The 23821-nt window shown below is 37.7% G+C and overlaps 1 protein-coding gene and 1 non-coding gene across 2 annotated transcripts in view; one reads left to right on the top strand and one right to left on the bottom strand.

Annotated features, from left to right (window-relative positions):
* The window catches only part of CNTN5 (contactin 5), a 470769-nt gene that overhangs the window by 24499 nt on the left and 422449 nt on the right, over positions 1-23821 (bottom strand). The window contains exon 18 of the mRNA XM_037146258.2: positions 20405-20514. Coding sequence (XP_037002153.2) covers positions 20405-20514 — 110 coding nt within the window. The remainder of the gene's footprint in view (positions 1-20404; positions 20515-23821) is intronic.
* Positions 10823-10929, top strand: LOC119050097 (U6 spliceosomal RNA). Its single transcript, XR_005082678.2, has one exon. It is a non-coding gene; the product is annotated as a U6 spliceosomal RNA (small nuclear RNA).

The following is a 23821-nucleotide window of genomic DNA, read 5'->3' as shown; positions in this document are numbered from 1 at the left end:
TTTTATCCAAATGGCTATTTTCTTTTTAGCCAAGTTTCAGCTTCACCAAGAGCCTCACTTGGCCACTTCTCTAAAGAAACCATCCCTCCCTTAGCCACTCTTTTTACATTATTCTGAGTTTTATTGTTATTATTACTTGTAATTATCACTATATGAAAGTACCCTAATTTATCTGTTTAATTGTTTATGTTGGCACCTAGGGGCACTCTATACTTTGTTTTAGTGAATAGATGGTTGCAATATGGAGAAGAGATTGGACAGGGACTGGAGCAGATGTGAAGAGCAGCTAGGAGTCCTGGCCGAAGGGTATGTCTGAATGGGGGTTAGCGTGGTGGACATGGAGACAGGTATGGAGACAAGTATTTACAAAATACAATCAGCAGACTTTGGTAATAGATTAATTAAGGGCATGACCAAGAAGGAGTTGTTAGAATTTTAATATTTCCTGAAACCCTGGGATTTATCTACTTTAAAGGCAAGGATTTTTATTGTTACTTTCACTTGCTGGATTTTTGTTTTTACTTTAAATTGTTGTTGTTATTGCTTTTGCTCCAAATATTCTGTTGTCTTGGCAGACATATACTGTGTATGGGTCAAAAAATTTTTTTTGTCTTTCATGTCTGCCATCTTCTTTCTCACCTTAAAATAAAACTTCCTTATTCATTTACTTTGCATTCTCAGATTACTTCCCAAGTTTGTACTCAGAAGCACTGGTTTAAATATTTAGTAGTATAAAATTTGCATTTCATTGCTTCTAATGAATATTTTATTTTAGTTACTTTGGTCTTGATTTTATTGCATTCTCTTCATATCCTAGATCTCTCTTTAAATATAGAAGAAATAGTCTCCCTTTTCCTTATTGATATTTAGAATCATATGTTTAAATTTTTTCTTTTGATTTACAAGAAAATATATGAGAAGATATTCACACTGAGTCTTTTCATTTGTAACCTTCCTTTAAAGAGTTTCTTTTGTTTAATCATCCTTGGACCTTACCTAACTAATTTTTAAGTGTTCTAAGAAAGACTGAAGGTTTACTTGAATGGTGAGACATCCATCGCTAGACTCTCTCTCCTAGACCAGAGGCCCATGCTGTGCAGGTAGACGCCAGGTTGTTAGTGCAAGCCTCAATTCGCATTCTAAGCAACATGAAGAAATCTGTCCATGCCTGAGATGAGAGTCAAAGATTCAGGATGACTTCAGTTTGTTTCATTGAAGAAAAAGATAAAGGAGAAGGAGGCCGGAGGCTGTCTCATTGATTGCTTTAAACTAGAAGATGGGGTTTTGAGGCTGAGGCATTGCATAAAGACAAAAGGAAAGAAAACCCCAGAAAATATTACTAATAAATTAGTCGCATTCCCCTCATTGTGATTGCAATAAGGATTCGGTGTTTTCTCATGGTTTCATGGTTACTTTAAGGGAATTTAAGAAAAACTTGTTTATGTGCTTCCATTCAACTCACTGGCATCTCTAAATTTGTAAGTTGCAACTAATATAAACCGAGAGCTTGAAGCAGACATTTCATTACTAGCCTACTTTCTTTAGTAATTCCTCACCTTTGTATAAAGTTGGAATCACTATGACCTTTTCTCTAATAATGCCCAAATTGCCTTCTACAGTACCCTTTCCTTATGTACATCTAAGTTAAGCTGTGCCGTTCTACTGAGAGTTTCAAAATCCTATGTATAGGGAGCATATTTCCCATGGAAGATATATTTGTTTTGGTCAGGAAAGTCTCTGCTAGCCTCAATTAAGTTAATCTCCAGTTTCCTAATCTCCCGAGTTTAACACTAGGTATAGTTATTAAATTGGCTATTCACAATCAATATTCTGAGGTATACTGGCAATCAGTATTATTAGATTGCATGCATATTAGTTGTTTTGTGCCCAGAGGTAATTTTACTATAGAGGATTAAATTTAATGACTCAAATAAGATAAATAAACAATGCTTAGTTAAACTTTTGAATATTTATGAGACAGTTCAAAAGTGATTAAAGGATATGAGGTGAGAAAGTTAAAATGCAGCAGGAACATAATAATGAATATAATTTACTGGATGAATTTGTATTTGTTTTTCCTAGAAGCCATCATTACTATCTAAATAAAATATACTAAAGAAGACTGGCTATAAATATAATTGAATTTATTCTTAATACATGTAGTTCAATGTAGGTCTTTTTAAAATTTTTTACAAATGTTAGTTCTCTTCCCTTCTTCACTTCCTTAATCAAATTCTTTAAAATGCAGCATATCAAATAGATAAAATTTTTGGACTATTTTATTCTAACAAAGATACTTAAATGTGTTTTGCAAGATGAGCTGTAAGCAGAATAGTCTCTGAATACATACTGATCAAATAAAAGGATAAAATTTTGATATGGAAGTTAACAGTTTTCAGTAGAACATCAATCTTTAATAAGTCATTATGTTTAACCACATTACATGGTTTATACCATATAAGAGTGAAGTTTTCAAGATGTATAGTTTTCATGTACAATACATATTAGAAAGGACAAAAAGCCAAAAATCAGTAATATATCCATCTTAAGGAATTTAAAAATAAACAGTACATTTTAAACCCAAATAAACTAAAGTATATAATAAAAGTAGGGAGAATATTTAATAAATTGAAAAATAATGGAATAAAGAAAAAGAATAGAGCTTAAATAAAGCTGAAATAAATTCTATGAAAGACAAAAAAAGTTGTACATCTCTTTTGATCAAGCGTGATTAAAAAAAGAGAGGGAATGAAGAGGGAGAAGGAAAGAAAATACAGGTTATTCACAGAAAAAAATAATACCACAGATCTTAGGGACAGTAAAATGACAGTGACAGAAATGGTGGCTGGGTAAAGCATTCATGCAAATCCTGCCCTAGGTGAGAATTAAAAAACCTTGGAGAGCATCCAAAAACAGACAGAAGCTGGAGGAGAATTTACTCTTGACAAGCTGAAACAGTAACAAGGAAGTTTGTGGCTGTTTTGTTTGAGAACCCGTGACTACCTGTCAGAAGCCTGCAGCCTTGCCAGCAGAAATAGCAAAGGTTGGAGTTTCGTGTAAGGAGGAGCAGGTGGAGACCTCAGAGAGAAATTCGAAAAGTAACAGAACTGTAAAAAGGGTAAGACCCCAAATCCGAGTAGAAACTCTGTTCACATTCTTGGGTGAGTGATAAAACATGCTTGCCCAGGGAAAATCACTAGGACCAGGTAAAAATGTAGGCAGCGACCAAGAGAAATCTGTCCTTAAAAGAGCTGCATTAAGTGGGATTTTTCAGTTTGCTGTTTTTGAAACTCAATGCATTCTTCAACATGCATCTTCTCAGGAAGCAGAAAACTTGCAATGTAACGGGGTGCAGAGCAAGAGTTCGCTGATAAGCAGGAGAACGGCCCCCACAATCCTTGACTAGGGAAGGGTGAAAGGGATGATACAGAGTTTAAGATACATTGTTTAACAATGGCAAGTTAATAACCATGTCTTCCTGAAGGGAAGAGGGCTGCTGCCCAGGGTGAACTGTGCACATGACTGTGAGAACTCTCAGGGAATCCTGACATAGCTGAGGTGGGGGAGGGGAGAGTTTATATAGCACCTCTGCAAAACAAGGGGTGGCAATGCCCACCCCAGATGTCCATGCATCAATGGGAACTTTTGCCCTGACTAAAAATGGAAGCCGAATGAAGGTAAAATACATGGGGAAACTGGCAGACATTAACACATTATAGGAGGGGCCAGATATGAGATCACCCAGGAAGTTCTGGTCCAAGCATTTAAATGAGGGCAGGCTGAATGAGAAGTCTGCCACAGGGTCTGGAGTAAAAGAAGGGAGAGAGCCATGCAGTCTGGAGTAAGAGAGAGGAGGTCTGAAAGCCAGAAGTCTAGTGAGTCACCAGAGCTGGTGGTGTGGTGGGGGACCTGCCCACCCACTCAGACCTGAATCTGCCTGAAGAAGGCAGCTGCAGAGCTGAGGGAGCTGCAGGGGACAAGGCTACCGACCGAGATTTGTGAGAGATGCTGGGAGCTGGACCGTGAGCAGGAAGGCTGATCTGCAGACTTCTGCTTTTCTGAAAGATGATATCTCTGACTGACATGTTCTGAAACTGGCCTGGTTCGACAAAGGGAGGCAAGGCTAAGTATTTTTGGGGTACTTTTAAAGGGTTTGGGACTTAATGGCAGAAATATGCCATTGTTCTAAATCTGTATAACCTTTAAATAAATGTCCTCTTTCCTTTTTTCATCAGACTCTGGCATTGGGAGTCACACTTCTTGGTGGTGGGCAATCGAACTTCACAGCTGTTCCAAACAGCATTGGCTGGGTTCTGTAACAGCCATATTGTAAAGCACATAGTTTAGAGATTTATTACAGAACATGTTGGATGAAATGACATAATGGCTGAGACTATAAAAAATGCAGGAAGATTAAGTAGAGTTATATACAAAATAGATTATTAGTATATTTTTCTGTATATTTCACATATTTAATTATTTTGTAATATAAAGTTAAAAAACAAAATATAAATTAAGAACAAAGACTACAGTTACAAAAAATAAAAAACAGGTAAATCAAAGATCTGCAACATCTGTTTTGACAAAGATCAAAGAAAACAAAACAGAGGTCTATGCAAGATCATGGATTAAGAGACAGTATTTCAAGAGGAATTTTCCCCCAAATTGTTCTGTATTCAAGTCTATTCATAATAGACCCAAACTGGAAGTAACCCTTATGTCTCTCTTTGGTAGAATAACAAATAAATTGTGGGATATTCATATAATGCTATATAGGAGAAAGCATATAACAGTATGAATGAATGTTAGCAATATAATGCTGCATGAAAATATGCCATAAAAAGCCCTGCATGGTTCCTAAAACTAGGAAAACCAATCGGAAATCAAGATATCTTTTGGGGGGAGGTAAGAATAGAGATAGTGACTGTAGGGGACCCAGGTGAGTCTCTAGGCTTTAGTGATGTTCTGTTTTATGACCTGAATTGCAGTTACGTGGGTATGCTTCCTTTGTAGTAATTCATTGAGCTATGCATTTATGATTTGTGTACATGTGGGCTTAAAAACATCCTGGCCATTTGAAAATAAGGTCTCAGTCCTTTAGTAATAAGCAATCAGTCAATTAGTAATTGGCATTTTTATAAAGTATGACTTTTGTAAAGCTTCCTTCTTCTTTTTAAAGTTTAAACACTTGATAAAAGCTCTCTGTATCTTAGTGTAATAAACAGGACCATATCTATATCTATCGGTTCAACACTCATTGAATTAGTCTCTCTATGCCAGAAGTACATTGTCAGTTGCTAATATATAAACCCAGCCTTCAAAAGGAAAAAGATTTTATTGTAATTAGGTAATTCTCAAATGGGTCAGTCTAACAGTGAATTCATATTTGTGTCAGGAGTAAAATAAAATCCAGCTTCCAGTCAAGATGAAGGTGTAGGTAGACACATCTTACCTCATCACATTAGGAACACAACTAACTTAAAAACAAAAAACACCCAGAACTGCCAGAAAATAACCCCCAAATATCCGGAACTATATGGAAGTCTGACAACCAAGGATTTAAAGAAGCTGTATTCACTCAGATGAGTAGGAGGGGCAGATATGGGGAGTCAGGGTAGAGAGGACTTGCTGTGGATGCAGTGAGCCAGGGGAGGAGAGGCAGAGAAGTGCCAAGGAGGTGGCCGGGGGAACAATCAGCCCCACATTCATGTGTGCTGGATAAAAATCGGGGGGGCATTTCGAGCAGGAGAGACCAGCCCCAGTCCAGACTGTGCAGGCCAGGGCCGCAGTGCTGGGAAAGCTAAGCCACATAACTTCTTGCTTTAAACCCAGCGAGACACTGGGGCAGTGGAAGAAACTGCCCATACAAATGCAAACCCACCCACCCCAGGAACCACAACCAGGACAGCAGCTGGAGAGGTGCCAGTCACATACGGGAAGTGGGCGAAGTGACTGGGAATGGAGCCAGGGCCAGGCCAGCCCCTAGAAGTCAGCCAGCAGTGGTATTGTCCCCTCTTTGACCCCTACCCCACACAGAGAACCATGTTGTTCTGCCCTGGTGGATACCCAAGGCTCCTTCACCCCATATGACTTAACAGGTGTGCTAAAATGGAAATTAAAGTGGCTTTACCTAGTACTCAGACACACAGAGGCTGCCAAAACCAGGAGACAAAGAAATATGGCCCAAATGAAGAACCCCAGGAAAAGAACTAAGTGATGTAGAGATAGCCAACCTATCAGATGCAGAGTTCAAAACACTGGTGGTCAGAATGCTTAAAGATCTCACTGAATACAGCAAAAGCATAAAGGAAATGAAGGCTCTATTTAAGGGAAATACAGAAAAATCCACAGAAAACCAATAGTGAAAGAAAGAAGCTGGGATTCAAAGCAATGATTTAGAACATAAGGAAGAAATAAACATTCAACCACAACAAAATGAAGAAACAAAAATCCAGGAAAAGGAAGACAGTTTAAAGGAGACCCTGGCACATCTCTAAAGGGACCAACATCTGAATCATAGGGCTGCCAGAAAAAGAAGAGGAAGAGCAAGAAATTGAAAGCTTGTTTGAAAATATAATGAAAGAAAACTTCCCTAATTTGGCAAAGGAAATAGACATACAAGTCCAGGAAGCACAGAGAGACCCAAATAATTTGTACCCAAATAGGGCCACACCATGACACATCGTAATAAAAATGCAGAAAGTTAAAGATAAAGAGAGAATCTTAAAAGCAGCAAGAGAGTTTCCTACAAAGGAGTTCGCACAAGACTGTGACCTGATTTCTCAAAGGAAACTTTTTAGGCAAGAAGGGAATGGCAAGAATTATTCAGATTGATGAAAAGCAAGGACCTACAACCAAGATTACTGGCAAAAGTAATCTTGCCAGTAAAGGAGTTGTCTATCCAGCAAAGCTATCATTTAGAATGAAAGGGCAGATAAAGTACTTTCCAGACAAGTAAAGCTAAAGGAGTTCATTATCACCAAGCCCTTAATAGGAAATGTTAGAGGGCCTTATTTAAGAAAAAGAAGAAGACCAAAACTATGAACAATAAAATGACAGCAAACTCACAAACATCAACAACTGAATCTAAAAAAAAAACACCAAAAACTAAGCAAACAACTAGAACAGGAATATAATCATAAATATGGAGATCATTTGGACGGTTATTGGCTGGAGGGAAAGCAGGGAGAATGGGGAAAAGGTATAGAGATTTAGTAGCATAATTCACAGGAACAAAACTGACAGGGGAAGTTAAAACAGTGTAGGAGAAGCCAAAGAACTTAGATGCATAACCCATGGACATGAACTGAGTGGGGTGCAGGAGAGAATCACTGGAGGGAAATGGGGAACCAGGCAGAGAGGGGCAAAGGGGGAAAAGTTGGGACAACTATAATAACATAATCAATCAAATACAGCTTAAAAATTGTTGATCGCAAACATAAGGTGTTAAGATCCTGTTCTCCTAGCAGATGAAGTTGTTGGTGCGGAGCCAATAGGAGACAGCAAGAGGATAGATGCTGTGAAAACATAGCAGGAAAGGGAAGTGTAGGTAGGATTGTTGGATTGGAGAAAAAAAGAATAAAAGAAATGGAAAATGCTTCTGAGTATAAGAGGTATAATCTTTTGGTTCTTTATGTGGATAAAACAATACATCCAGGCAAATATTCTAACATTTTTGGGAAAAAAATTGTTCATCTAAAATTTTAATAAGGAAACATCTGAGAAGTAGTTTGGGTTAGAACGTTTCCACAATGAAACAATGTTTCCAGAAGCAAATGAGAGAGACACAGTTCACTGAATAATTAATTGCTTTCTGAAAGAATTCTACAGAGCTGCCTTTCAGCAGCACAGGGAAAGGAACAAATTAAAAACTTGAAATGTTACTTCTTCAATTTCCTGCTAATTTTCGAAACACAACTAGGCTGTTAGCCTCCCAATCTATGAAAATACCCCAAGAAGGAAACCTAATAAGAAGGACATGAAAGTTATTTGATTTAAATCAGAGTCCACAGAATTTCAGAAGAGGAAGAGTAAAATTGACAACTTATTTTGTTCTTACTATTTATTTTTTATATTCTTATTTTACATAGTCATAATAACAAAGCTAAAGAGAATCTGTGAAACAGCTGCCACCCACACAGTGTATGGAAAATAAACAGCCTTACATTTCAGCTTCTTTTCCTCCTTTAATTTCTATCTGAAACGTCGTTTTCATACACATACACGCACGTACGCACACACACCCCTTCCAATTCCCTGATATACATATAAGTGCAATCAGCTTAGTTAATGTCAGCCATCAGTGTGGTCCCTTGTTTTTATCTCCTGCTTTGATGATTAGAGTAAAATCCCTGTCCCCCAAAACCCAAAAGAATGCACCTCTCATTTTCCTTTACAATATCTCCTCTACAACTTATTTTATAGAGCAAAAAACAGCTGGTGTCTTTTTAGTGAAATCAATACGTGGAAATGGTTTTAGTGACATGTCTGAAATGAACTTCTGAGTTGCACATCCTCTGAAAGGTCTAAAATAAACACGTGCAAGTCTTGAACATAGCCCAAGAAAAGGAGACGCTAGGCGTGCCTTTTAGTGAGAATTATACAATAGTACAAGTTGTTTTGTCTTATGTTCCTCTTAATAATAAGCACAAAAAAATTGGAATTGAAACTGTGCACTTCTCCTCTGCTACAAAAACACGCTGTTAATTACTGTTGAAATTATTTCAGCCATTAAACATAGAATTTCAACAATACTCTTACAAAAGGCCACGAAATATACAAGCCCCACTAATTTGGTTATCATGGGGGATTTTGTTTTATAGGCATACCATAGAACAATGTTAAAAATAATTATGTCTAGAAAAATGTTCTCTTATTTAGTAACTATGTTATTGATTTATTATTTTATGTAGGAAAATGGAGGACATTTTAGGAATAGAAGCATATGCTTACACAAACAGAAACTTATGCCCATGCGGGGCATCTGCATGGGTTTGTTCTCACTGACATTTCTGTGGAGGATCAGGGTGCGAAGGAATCCTGGGTAATTACGGTAATGAGGATTGTATTGTCCCAATGTCTTTCTCTCTGTCTCTGTTTTATTTAAATTTTCCATAAACATCCTTCAATATTAGATTGGAGGCAGGGACTAGATCTTATTAATATATGCATTTCCACTGTGTAGCATAATGCCTGATAATAAATGCTGAGGAGTGGAGGAATGAAAACGAATCATCTACCTTTCTTTATCACACAGCTATCTTCTTCATCGTTTCTGATCTGGGAAAACAGAAAAGAGGATGAGACCTGGCCTTACCTTTCGTCCTCCTCCTTCTTCCCAGACTGCCAAATGCACTGGTTTTCCATGCACGAAAAGGCACGGAGCTCTCAAGAAACCTTGAATGTCTCTGCTCCAGGATCCCAGAATTACCGTTCACAGGTCGCTGCATGCTGGTGGCTTCATAAACTCAAAACTGACACCTAATAACTTACTTACATGGGCTGATGGCATGAATGGAAATCCAGAAGGGCCAGTCATGGTTCTTCATGAATCAGCCATTCAAAAGTATAGTCCATTTTCAATTGTCAATCACACTGCTAGAAATTTTTCATACCTCAATGTCAAAGCTCCAGCCGCCGTGTGGGAAGCAGCCGCGGCCTGGCATTGATGGTGCTGGCCACCCAGATGTGGACTCCAGGGAAGGAGCCCGGAGCCGGAGAGCAGCCTTGTACTCCAGAAGGACAGAACAGGATGGAGTGGGATTTCTGGACAATATTTCTGTTTCTAAGGGTGGCTGCTTTTTTCCCCCCTGTTTTTCAGAAGAGAGTAGCCTGGAGCTGGGAAGTCTCCTCTTCCCACCAACTGTGCACCATTTTAATAAAGACGTTTTCCTTCCCCACCGATCTTTGTTTTATGCCTGTGTGCAGCAGCGGATTGCCAGACCCACCTTTGTTTGGTAACAGGGACTTTGTCTATCTCCCTTATTCTTTAATCCACACACTGCACTAAGGCATAGCAGCCATTCAATAAATATTTGCTGATTAAGAAGATGAGTGAATAATAAATGATAAATGAGATTCAAACAAAACACACAGAAAGTCACGTCAGGGGCATATGAGATCCAAATTTGACTGCCAATCCAGGTCACAATGAGAGTCAGGCTGCTAATCAATTGAGGAGCAGTCAGAATGAGAACTGGAGAGAGAATGAAAGGGATTTGAGTGTGAGAGGTCAGGCGAGGATCTGAGACCCTTAAGGTCTTTACTGCCCTTGACGATATTCATCTTCTCTCTGAACAACTCCTGTAGAAGGGTAACCTCCATGATTAGTGGAACAGAAAACAAATAATTCAGAGTCAGGCGAACCACGTATAGGTTCAAGTTTGATTATTTATTAAGGAGAATGTATTGAGGTGTTATTATTAGTTAATACAATTTATTTAAGAGATATTCATCAGTATCAAAATGGCAGTAGAGTATGTACTTAAAGGGAAACATATCCTGGAAGGAAATAAATCTATTCACATGACTTCAGCAATTGCATCTTATTTTTTGTTACCTCTCCTATCATTCTGGGCATGTCAAAGGCAGTTTCTCATATAGAAATCTCATCTTGACTTATTTTAAATACTTTTGTCTGAGGCTAAAATAGTTTTCTGTCGTGACCAATTAGACTCACTTATTGTAATAATTCATAGGTGCAAAACATGTTCAGGTGTTAGGTCTGAATCTTAACCATCTCTGATAACATCACTGAGAAGTTGTGAATCTCACATACATATATTAAAACATTGGTACTCTAACATAAGATTTAGATGATTCCATGCTCGCTTCGGCAGCACATATACTAAAATTGGAATGGTACAGAGAAGATTATCATGGCCCCTGTGTAAGGATGACATGCAAATTCGTGAAGTGTTCTGTATTTTTTCAAAACAGGCTGGTACTGGCATAAAAACAGGCACATAGACCAATGGAACAGAACAGAGAGCCCAGAAATAAACCCAAGTCTCTATGGTCAATTAATATTCGACAAAGGGAGCAGCAACATAAAATGGAGTAAAGATAGCCTCTTCAACAAATGGTGTTGGGAAAACTGGACAGCTACATGCAAAAAAAATGAAACTTGAGCACCGACTTACACCATACACCAGAATAAATTCAAGGTGGATTAAAGACTTAAATATAAACTGTGACACTATTAAAGTTTTAGAGAACATTGGCAAGAAAATCTCAAATATTTCACGCAGCAACTTTTTTACCGATATGTCCCCTAGAGCAAGGGACATAAAGGAAAAAATAAACAAATGGGATCTCATCAAAATTAAAAGCTTCTGCATGGCAAAAGAAAACAGTGTTACAATAAAAAGAGAACCAACTGTATGGGGAAACATATTTACCAATGATACTTCAGACAAAGATTTAATCTCCAAAATACACAAACAACCTTACATGACTCCACTCTAAGAAGATAAGTAACCCAATCAAAAAGTGGGCAAAGGACTTGAACAGACACTTCTCCAAGGAGGACATACAGAGCATTCAAAGACACATAAAAAGATGCTCATTATTGCTCGTTATCAGAGAGATGCAAATTAAAACCACAATGAGATACCACTTTACACCAGTCAGAATGGCCATCATAAACAAGGCAACAAACAACAAGTGTTGGAGAGGTTGTGGAGAAAAGGGGACCCTAGTGCACTGTTGGTGGGACTGCAGACTGGTACAATCACTATGGAAAACAGTATGGAATTTTCTCAGAAAAATAAAAATGGACCTGCCTTTTGACCCAGCAATTCCACTTCTGGGGTTATATTCTAAGAACCCTAAAACACCAATCCAAAAGAACCTATGTACCCCAATGTTCATAGCATCACAATTGACAATAGCGAAGAGTTGGAAGCAACCTAGGCGCCCATCAGTAAATTAATGGATCCAAAAACTATGGTACATATACACAATGGAATTCTATGCAGCAGAAAGAAAGAAGGAGCTCCTACCCTTTGCAACAGCATGGATGAAACTGGAAAGCATTATGCTGAGTGAAATAAGCCAGGTGTTGAAAGACAAATACCATATGATCTCACCTTTAACAGGAAGATAAACAACAAAACAGACAAGCAAAATATAACCAAAGACACTGAAATAGAGGACAGGCTTACAGGGAACAGAGGGGAGAGGGGAGGGAATTTCAGGGGAGAGGAGAGGGAATTTCAGGGGAAAAGGGGAAGGATTTACAGGAACTGGTATAAAGGACACATGGAGAAAAACTAAGGGGGGTGGAAATGGGAGGGAGGTGAGGAGCAATGGGGGGTGGTCTGAGATGGGAGTAAAAGACAGAAAACTGTACTTAAACAAAAATTAAATAATAAAAAAATATTTAGATGATTCCACAGAAACAAAAGTTTTGCTGGGTTGAGAACTCTGGTTCGAAGATCTCTCTCCCCGGGTTGTTGCCAATAATCACAATTTAGATAGCAGTAGTATTCTTTGGGGTATTGGATGCCTATTACCTGAAGCAACTAAATTGAAAACATAAGGGAAGCTTATTTCTTATTTGATTGTGGAAGTTATCTGAAAATCACCAGTAGCCTCTAAACCCAATAGGCATTTGAAATAAAATACAAACTGTCTGTGATCTACATATTGATATATAATCTTGCTAACTTTCTCACTACTTTTGATTTTCCTTGACCTTACTTGGTTTCTTAGCAGCTCTAAATATAGTTGATCATTTCTTTCTTTTTGATCAACAATTTTAGTTTCTTTAACGCCTCTCATGCCTGGGTTCTCCCTTTACCCAACTGATCTATCCTTGCCAATCTTGTGCTGATGCTTCTTCGTTAAACATCTAAATGCTGAGTGTATCAAGACAGCTTAGTGCAACCCCCTCCCATCTTATCCCTCCTCCCATCTTCTCCCTCCCTCTTCTCTTCTCTGGAAATTTGTCCTTAGGTGCTTTCACCTAGTGCAATGGCCTTACTACCACCACTATGACTGCCACCCCTATGTATTCAAACCTGATCTCTTATTAGACTCCAAAGTCACATCTGTTGCTTATCTGACTTACTCTTAGATTTCTAATAGGCATTTGAAACTGAATGGTAGAATTTAGCCAAGGTAGAATTCTTTATTTCCCACCTTCAAATCTTTTCCTTACCCAAGTTTTTCCCAATGTTGTTGGTAAATGGTACCAACATTGATTCATTCGTCCAACTCACTAGTGTAGGAATCATTTCTCTTTTATCCACATTTGATTGGTCAGGAAATCCTGCTGACCTGCCTATAAATTATGTCCACTTTTCTCCTTTTCCATTCTTAGGACATAGTGTAAGTTACCATCTTTCTCGCTTAGATTATTGCAATAACCTCCTAAGTTCTATTCCTGACCTTTCTCCCCACTTCTTTTTTCTTTACAAAGAGCTGCCAGATTGATGTTTTAAAAAGATATAAATCATACGTTGTCAATCTTCTCCTGTATTTTCCCCAATGGCTTTTCATTGCATTTGAAATAAAATACAAATTCTTTCCATAGTCTACATATTCCTACATAATCTTGTCTCTGCCTACTTAACTCTATTTTTGGCTCCATTTACACCATTGTTTACCAGGGTCCAGTCACTCCACTTCTTTCTGTTCCTTAAAGGAAGGAACTTGGTGTGTTCTACCCTTGAACTTCTATATGTATTCTTATATAAGTTTACTTTAATCACTTCTTGGCCTGTTTATTATTTGTTTGCCTTCCCCATTAAAGTACAATATTTATAAGAGAAGAATCTTTTCTGTCTGATTCACACATTTTAATTCAGGAAAAACAGAGAGGTGGCCCCAAACACTATCTCCATCCCTCTCAAAATGACACATAGGGACATTTCAGGACAAGATGGAGGCATAGGTAGAGATGATTCACTTCTTTGCACAACCAAAAAAAGGATAACAACCAATTTAAAAACAATAAACAACCAGAACTACCAAAAAATCAAACTGCATGTACGTCTGACAACCAAGGAGTTAAAGGAACACTCACCCAGACTGGTAAGAGGGGCAGAGATGGGCAGCCAGGGCAGAGAGGACAAGTACAAGGTGGAGAACCATGCAAGTGAGGCTGGGGCTGGCTGACTGGGTGGTCCCACATTCATGTGCCAATAAGCTGGCAGGAACCATTGGGGAGAGACAGATCACAAAACCCAGGGTTTCAGCACAGAAAACTCAAGACTCAGAACCTCTGGCTATAAAAACCTATGGGCATTGTGGTGGCAGAAGAAACTCCCAGTCTCACAGGATAGTCTGTTGGAGAGGCCCGTGGGGTCCTAGAACATACACAAACCCACCCGTCTGGAAATCAGCACCTGAATGGCACAATCTGCTTGTGGGAAGTGGAGGAAGTGACAGAAAGTGTGATGAAAGCCAAGAAAGGAGCAAGAGGCCTTGTTCCCTCTCTGACCCCTTCCCTAAAATAGAGCCACAATGTATCCAAGAGCACAATGTGCCCTGCCCTGGTGAGACCCTGCTCCTTATAATGTAACAGGTGTACCCAGACAAAGACATATGGCCCAAAGGAAAGAACAGATCAAAACTCCAGAAAAAAAAACTAAGTGACAAGGAGATAGACAACCTATCAGATGCAGAGTTAAAAACATTCATCATCAAGATTCAAAATTGATTGAATTCAGTCACAAAATGAAGGAAGAAATGAAGGCTATATAAAGTGAAATAAAGAAAAATACAAAGGAAACCAATATTGAAGGGAAGGAAACCAGGACTCAAATCAATGATTTATAACAAAAGGAAGAAATAAATGTCCAGCTGGAACAGAATGAACAAACAAGAATTCAAAAAAATGAGTGGCCATTTAGTAACCTCTGGGACAATTTCAAATGTTCCATACATCAAAATCATAGGCGTGCCAGGAGGAGAAGAGGAAGAGCAGAACATTGAAACCTTATTTGAACAAATGATAAAGGAGAATTTCCCCAATCTGGAGAAGGAAGTAGATTTCTAGGAAGTCTAGGAGGCTCAGAGAGTCCCAAAGAAGTTGGACCCAAGAGGAAACACACGAAGGCACATAATAATTGAACAATACAAGATATAAGATAAGGAGAGAATCTTAAAAGCAGCAAGAGGAAAGGAGACTGTTACCTACAAAGGAGTTCCCATGACTGTCAGCTGATTTCTCAAAAGAAATCTTACAGGCAAGAAGGGGCTGGAAAAAAAGTATTCCAAGTCATTAAAACCAAAGACCTACATCCAAGATTGCTCTATCCTACAAAGCTTTCATTTAGAATGAAGGACAGATAAAGTGCTTCCCAGATAAAGTCAAATTAAAGGAATTCATCATCACCAAGACCTTCTTACATGAAATGTTAGAGATTTATCTAATAAAAAGAAGAAAATAAAAAACTATGAACAATAAAATGACAGCAAACTCACAAGTATCAACATCTGAACCTAAAAAATAAAAACAAAAACTAAGCAAACTGCTAGAATTGGAACAGAATCACAGGAATGGAGATCACATGGAGGGTTATCAGTGGGGAGGGGGAGGGGAGAATGGGGGAAAAGGTACAGGGAATAAGAACCATAATAGGTAGGCACAAAATAGACAGGGAGAAGTTAAGAATAGTATAGGAAATGTAGAAACCAAAGTGCTTGTCTATACAACCCATGGACATGAACTAAAAGGGGGTGTGGAATGCAGGAGGGTGGGGTTGTGATGTGGAGGAGGATAAAGGGGAGAAAAAATTGGGACAACTGTAATAGCCTAATCAATCAAATATACTTTAATAAATAAAATAACTCAAAAAATAAAATGGCACATAGTACTTTTATAGGAACTAGCTCCTTCAGACATTAAAGGTAAAGCTACAATAATGGTTAGAAAAATGACTCAGGATATATATATATATATATATATATATATATATATATCATTGTACATTTGAGATTATAAAGTGTATAATCTCAATGTACATTGACTATATATATGTGTATATATACACATACGTATACATATATATATGTACAATCTCACTGTACATTTCATTTACCCATTAACAATTCCTTTGGTGGCCAAAGGTAGTTCTTTCACTGTCACCGTGCTCAGAATTCTTCCATTAGTAAATACAGCTGGTATTGTGGATTGTGGTTGGGGTAGATTAGAAGAGGCAGATAGTGACAAGATGAAATATGAAGGTTTAGGAGGTCACTGTATTTTATTGTAGTCCTTTTTAGTTGGGGAGATCATTACTAAATGAGAATAAAACAGATTAAAAACCAGGTGAGAAGATGAATGCACTAAGTTCCAGGGTGGGAAAGGTGAGGGGCACAGGCAGAGATGCAGGGATGAAGAGTGCAGAAAGCAGAGTGTGTGAGTGATGCCGACAAACTTTACTTACATCACATTTACTTTTGAATGTACATGCAACTGTATAGTTGTGAGACAGTCTTAATCAAGAATAGTCTTTGATGACTGTAATGATAGTTGACTTAAAATGATAGTTAATGTAGAGTTGGACACTGAATTATGTAAAAATTTCATTATTATCTGATTATAAAAACTATACGTTTAAATTTTCCATTTAAAAATTTTGATTTTTTTGGTAACAAGTGGTCATATTTTTGAAACTACAACTTATAGTGTACTGTACAATAGCATAAATGTTACTGCACTTTTGGATTTTGTGTTTCAATATGTAAAAATAGTTGTCATAATTTGAATTGATTTATTTTAATTTAAGAATGTGGTCATTGTGATGACTGTTCTAGAATTTGATTCATTCCTATTAATGTTTGATCTTTAAAAAATTCCTTTTTTCTTGTGATAATTGTCATTTTGAGTGAAATAGACTTAGCAAGAACATTGTGCTCTGACACTCTTGAGTGTCACACTTGGGTGATCTTGATCCTGCTCTCTGGTCAAGCCCAGGTCACCAGCACTCCAGAAACCCCTCTCACCAGGGTCAGCAAGGTCTTGCACTGCCACGCCCATTGGACTATCTCAGGCCTCATCTTTATGAATTTTTTAGCAGAATTTGCCTCGGAAGATCACTCCATCTTAAAATTCTTCTTTGGGCTTCTGAATTTCTTCACCATCTCCCTTAGTTTCTTTGGTCAGATCCTCTCTTTTCCTGAGGTCCAAATGGTGAGGCACCACCAAAGGGCTCAGTTTTCAGATGTCTTTATCATCATGCAGTAACCTCAGCCAGTACATGCATAAAAACCACTTATACATGGGGGTTCCTTGGAGTTACAGCTCTATCTCTAGCCTTTTTTTTAACACAAAAACTACTTGCCAACCCTTTTGAACATAAAAAGGCTTATAAAGTTTAACACATCTAAACCAGAATCCTTGATTTTTTTCTCTAAAAAGTGCTTTTCTCTCAGTTCCTCATCTACGTGAGTGACATATCATTCACCCACTTCCTTGGGTCAAAAATCCCTGGAATTAGTTTTGACTCTCCTCTTTTTCACACTCTACCTCCAATTTATTAGCAAATCCTTTTATTTCTCCAGCTGAAAATATATCTTAGAAGGTCCACTTCTCATTAAATCTACTGTGGCAATTTTAGTCGAAAGCAACCTCATCATTACCTAGGCTGGGTAATTGCCTCTCTCCACTGTTGTTCCTGAGGTCTTCTCTAAAGTCTACTCTCTACCCTCTAAACTGAAGAGAGGCTTTAAATGTCAGATCCTGCCTTGACCGTTCCTTTCAAAAATCCTTCAAATGGCCTCTTCTCATACTTAAGATACAATCAAACTGCTCTCATAGTTCATAAAACCCCATGTAACCTGGTTTTGTTCTGGCGAGTTTTCCGTCATTCGGCCCCCACCCTCAGTGTGGTTTACTGCCACCTCACCAAAGCTCTCCCTTCCTGTTCTTTGAACAAGGCCAGCGTGCTCGTACCTCAGAGCCTTTGAGTGTGCTGCCCTCTCTGTTTCTCTGTCTCGTGTTTCTACTCAAATGTCAAAACCTCGGAAAGGATGACTTGTCAAACCTGTATAAATAGCAGACTCTTTCACCCTCTACACTCTTGTCCAGTTTCATCTTTCTTTTTCTAAGATTTTTATTTATTTATTTTTAGAGAGAGGGGAAGGGAGGGAGAAAGAGAGAGAGAAACATCAATGTGTGGTCGCCTCTCACGTGGCCCCCACTGGGGACCAGGCCCACAACCCTGGTGTGTGCCCTGACTGGGAATCGAACTGGCAACCCTTTGATTCACAGCCCACGCTCGATCCACTGAGCTACACCAGCCAGGGCCAGTTTCATATTTCTATAAAGAATCTATCATCAATTAATATTATATTACACACTTTTTTGTAGTTTATTGTTTGCCTTCTCTACTACAATATCAGCTTCGTTAGAAAAAAGACTTATTTTTTTTGCTCATTGTTTCATGCTTATTCTGGCTCTTAGCAGACTTTCAACAAATATCTGTTGATGGATAAATGAGTGATTTAATTTTAGGATAAAAAGAATTGTGCACAGATCTGAATCTCACATGATCTCTGCAGGACCTCACAGAAAGCTGTTATTTCAGGTCTATCATTGTGGGAATGTGAATGTCATGCTACCAGAGCAGGCAGAAAAAAGGCTGAGGGGGACTGGCTGTGTGAGAGAAGCACCACTTTGAGACAGAGGAGCCTGGATCCTCATTCTTCTGTACACCAGAATACACTCTGTGGCTTGCTAAAAGTGTGTACACCAGATGTTCTGATTCAAAGGTCTAGGTGGTTCTGTATTTACAGAGTTTTAGGTTGGGTTACTTAGAAACAGAGCTCAAGACAGGGATTTGAGTGTGTGTGATTTATTGTGAGAATGCTTGCAGGTAAATCTGTAAGGAATGGTGGAAAAAAAATTAAAAAAGAAGAGGAAGCTGAGGAAGAGTGTGGGCCCAGATAATCTAGTTTAGGTCTGATACACTTGGCAAAGACTCTGAATCATAAACTGCATCATATACTTTTTCCTCTTTGAAGAAATGGTCAATAGCAGACAGAGTCAATCATTGGTCTTGGGTTGCCTGCTTGTGTGGGAAGTAATCTTTCAGGTAAGGCAGCACTTCTGGGTGGGGGGCAATTCTGCTGAGGAGAATCGAGGACCGTTAGTGGCCAACACTCACAGCATCTGGGGAAAGGTGCCTTGGCCCTCTATAGAGGAGCTGGGAAAGCCAACACAATACCTTCTACATTGGTGCTAAAAGAGGATGGTTGTGAAGCACAGATATTCATTCATTCAACAACTAACTTATTCTAGGTGCCATGGACCAAGTACCACCAGTCCTGGGTTCACTGGTGACCAGACATGTTCCCTGCAGCATGGACAGGAAAAAAGGATTTTAATAAAATAAACATGCAGTCATGATAAGATAATACTGAATTATCTATCACCAAATAATGGATTGAAGCAAGACTGTAGAGATAAAATCCATGATATTGTATAGATATGATTGTTCCTTAAAAATGATGCTTGCTGTAACTCTTAGAAATATTGTATAATCACAGTGATCATGATCTAATGCTAGCTGTATATTAATCAAATTGTTCTTAGGCATTGTTCAAAAACTCAAAGAGAATAAGAAAATGTGTTTTTATCCTAGAAACCATGTTAGTGTACAATTTATATACTTTATCATTTAAAAAAAATCAAGATAATTTTTCCTTAGTGGGAATTGATAGAGAGTAAAAGAATTAAAAAGTTTAAAGGCAACTAAGATCTCAGGCCATATGCTAGTTCTTTTTTATCTTTTATTAGTTGCATCCCCCCTAGTTTCTATCAATGACTGCTGAAGGCAGGAGAGGTGTGTGGGGAGCAGCCATCTTGTTTTTGTGGAATATTCAAGTTCACACCCTGACCACAGTCCTGGAGGGTAACATTTCATTAAGGCCCATGAATTGTTATAAATTTTTCACCACTATAAGGCTGCATGTGTGTGTTTAAAAGTAATAAAGTTTAAAGAATTAAACATCATTTGAGTAAGTAGGTACAGATCACTAGGTTCCAAGCAAACTTGAGAAGTTAGTATAGGAGGTAAGATTTGCCAAGGACCGTATAATAGAAAAACTTGTTTTACGCATTTATTATTAGACGAAAAGACACAAAAAATTTTAACAACCAATAAATTGGATAACAGTAAACAGCCAGCTGTAGTTCTTGAAATAGATCAATTTTCACTTCTTTAAAAGAAAAAACTTTGCATTGTGCTATAGAAATTTTGTACTGAAAAAATAAGGCAGCTAATGAGCAACGTGATACCTGTCAGTATAAGAGTGTACTTCCTATTCCCTTTGCCACGGAGTAAAATTTCAGAGGAATATAATTCTGTTAAAATGTCACCACGCGATCTCTTTACCAGAACATGATGCTAGAAGAAATAAGAAAGCTTATTTTCAATAATTCTGTTCATACCTCAAATCCCTGTGGTCTTCCTAGACTCTCCTTAATATGTTTCCATGCAACAAGAATCTCCGACATGGACACACTTGTGGCCTGAACATCTGTGGGAGCGGCACTGGGTTCTGCATGAAGAACAATGGAAATAATAAACCGCAATGGTAACAAGTTATGTCTATCAAAACACTGCACCTGAGTATGTCAGGTATTACTTCTTTCCACCTTATTTTGGCAATGAAGTGCTGTAGTAGTTATAAAAACCACAAGATACAAAGATTCCTTTTTGGATTTCTATAGTTGGGTCGATTGCCATCAATTCCTTATCCACGAGAAATGGCAAGTCAGGCAAGACAAGCAAAAATCTTTACCCTTGGATTAACTAGGACATTTCTGGGGAAGTTAAATTGCTTGACTTAAATTGCCTGCCGTCAACCATAGTGATGAAAAGAATGGACTAGGAATCGGAATTGACTTTTGTGTTATTATTGCTGTTGCCACTGCTTTTCGCCTTCAACAATCTTATGTTTATTTACCTTTAGGCAAGTTGCTTCACATCTTCCTCAGCTCCAGTTCCCTCATTTCTTGATGTGGGCATAATAAGAACACTTAGCTCAGAGGCTTTCTGAGATTAGTTTTAATTGGAATATTACGGATAAAATGTTTAGCACAGTCCTTGTCACTTATGACATTCATTTTCAAAATATCACTTCTTATTATTTTTTTTACACTGTGCAGGCACTAACAGTGTAGCTACATGAGTTGTTTTTTTGTTGTTGTTCCAACTCCCAAACTACGTTTCCATGAGTTTATAAGGAATATGTTATAACTCATGATATTTAAAAGGCATGGGCTGACTTTTAAGACAGGTGTAAAATGGAAAGGAAAAGCCTTTGAAGGTCTCAGCGCTATTGCTTTGCTCAGTGACCTTTCTCACTATTTTTTTCCAAAGCAGCACACTGAGGTTGTACTCCATGTGAGAAACAAAATATTTTCAGCTTTGACACTGCAGAATTATAAATACTGTGTCACAAACACACGTAAAATGAAATGGCAGAATAAAGGCCATCCATTAGTTCAAACAGCAGTTCTGTACAAATTTGATTAAAAAAAACTTTTATCCCATAAAAACTGTAGAGATTTTGATATTAACCCATATCATTGGTAAAAGCTCAGATTTCTTGGTTGAAAAGGGTGTGGATTTTTTGTTGTTTTTGGATTTTGGTTTTATATTTTTTGTTTTTGTTTTGCTTTGTTACGATTTTTGGATTTAGGGAACCATATGACAAAGATAGAGTTCTAAATAAAAATTTTAAAAGTAATTATGAGAGGTACCAAAGGAACTTTCACCATTTTTTTTGACATTTTATCTTTTCTAGTGGAAGGTGATCACATATATATTTGGAGAGTTTATACATAGTATCAGTTGAGGAATATCAATCAAAACATCTACCTTTATTACTGTAAAAGAAGTCAACAAAACAGTTTTTCAAAGGTACATGTTTGCACCGAGTAAGAATTTTCTTTTGGTAAAGCTTTTGAAGATCACGTGCTATAATTATGTTAATTCAAAATGCTTTGGTAAATTCACATTAATCTTTACACAGAAGTTGACATTAATTCCTGCCATGGTATAATGTATAAATTGTACCTTTATAAATTGTAATTTCTCATTCTGTCACTCTTTGAGTGTCTTTTATTATTTTCTTTTGCTAGTAGTTTCCCTTAGATCACTTTGCAACTGCTCATTATTTGTGGATCTGCCTAATGAAAAAATTCTGGGAAGGGTTTCTACTTCTATTTTATTCTAAAATTCAGATCAGCAGGCTTGCAACACACTTGTTTCATTGCTTTTTAGTAGGAGTTAAGATTCTTGATTTTGCAAGTAAAGGAAAGGAAGTGCTTATGTTGTTAAGATGTGTACAACCTGATCTCCAGGATTTAGCTAACACTTAGGGGAAACTTTCTATTCGGAAGCAGTTTGGCTTATCTTTTAAATGAATGCATTGAAAAGATTTGTGTGCCAAATGCCTCTTTTCTGCTTTTATATTCGTGAAGCAATTTACATCTTTGTCAAAGAAGATTGCAGGGGGATAAATAATTTCAGAAGCACAAAATATGTGGTTTGGTGGCAGCCTTTCTATCTCTTTCCAACTCCAGAGGAAGAATGCTATTCCTCCATCAGCTTTCTATAGCACTGCACACACTTAAGTACTTCTGAAATAGAAATAAGAAAGTTTTTTTAAAGTAAAAAATAAGAAAAGTTAAAAAAGAAAAAATATTCAGAAATGTATTTCCCAAACAAGTATCCTAATTTCTATTTATAAACTCTGAGGATTTTAAATCAGGGTCAGACCCAAGATGACATTTCATAATTGCATTTTTTGCAGGCCAAACAGTATAGTTGCTTCTTATTAAATGAGGATAAATGAATAAAATAAGAACTGAATGGTCATTTTTTATTTGTTCACCTTTTAGATAATATCAGAAGGAGATGCACCTATATACTAAAATAATACCTAAACTGGAAATTTCAGCATGTAAAATTGTAATCTCAATCAGTTTACTTCAGAAAATTTCAGTATGTGCCATTTATAGCCAAGTGAACATTCTTGTGTGGATCAAAAAGTCTACCTGTGGGCAAGGCTGAATGACTGGGTCACAGAATATCTGGTTTGGGTTGGAACTAGCTGTTATATTTGGGTATCCCATTGTGACAGTAATGGAAAGTCACAACTAGAAAGAATTTTCTAGAAGACACTTGGATCAAAGTTCACAAATGGATGGCTAGCTGGTTTTAAGCAATGTTTTATTTGTCCAAATCATGTATTAAATAAGTGTAACCTAATCAACAAAACAAACAAGTGAGCAAAATAGAACCAGAGACATGGAAATAAAAAACAAACTGACAGTGACCAGAGGGGTGAGGGATAACAAGGGAAAGAAGGGGAAGGGTGAGGTCAAGGAACACGGTATAAAGGAACCATGGGCATGGACAACAAATGTGGGGGGAGGAGGATTGAATGTGAGAGGTGGGGGGTGGGTAGGGCAGTGAGAGTATTGGGGGGGAAATAAGGACGACTGTAATTGAACGATAAAAAACTAAAAAATATATTTTCAAGTGTTAAAAAATAATTTATTCTAACATATATAATAAATGTTTCCTGCTTCTTCTGGGGAAAAAGGGCAAAAGCAATTCTGAATTCTTGGTGTTGGTAGGTGAGAATTAGCCGCTGGCATCACTATTCAGGGCATGCACTTTCCAGTGTGCCAGCGTCCCTGCTACTCATGCTTTATCTCGCTGAGACTGCTTCACTTGTTTGGGTTTCTTACCTGACTTCTCTAATCTTTTGAGTTATAAATGTATGTTTTAAATTCAAGTCCTCATTTTGCAGAGGAGAAAGGCAACTCATCCAAACTCTGCTTTCAGCTCTG

Source organism: Artibeus jamaicensis, unplaced genomic scaffold, assembly GCF_021234435.1.
Source record: "Artibeus jamaicensis isolate MK-2021 breed Jamaican fruit bat unplaced genomic scaffold, CSHL_Jam_final contig_585, whole genome shotgun sequence".
NCBI classification, from domain to species: Eukaryota; Metazoa; Chordata; class Mammalia; order Chiroptera; family Phyllostomidae; genus Artibeus; species Artibeus jamaicensis.
The sequence above is the reverse complement of the archived record's forward strand: the minus strand, read 5'-3'. Positions and strand labels throughout refer to the sequence as shown.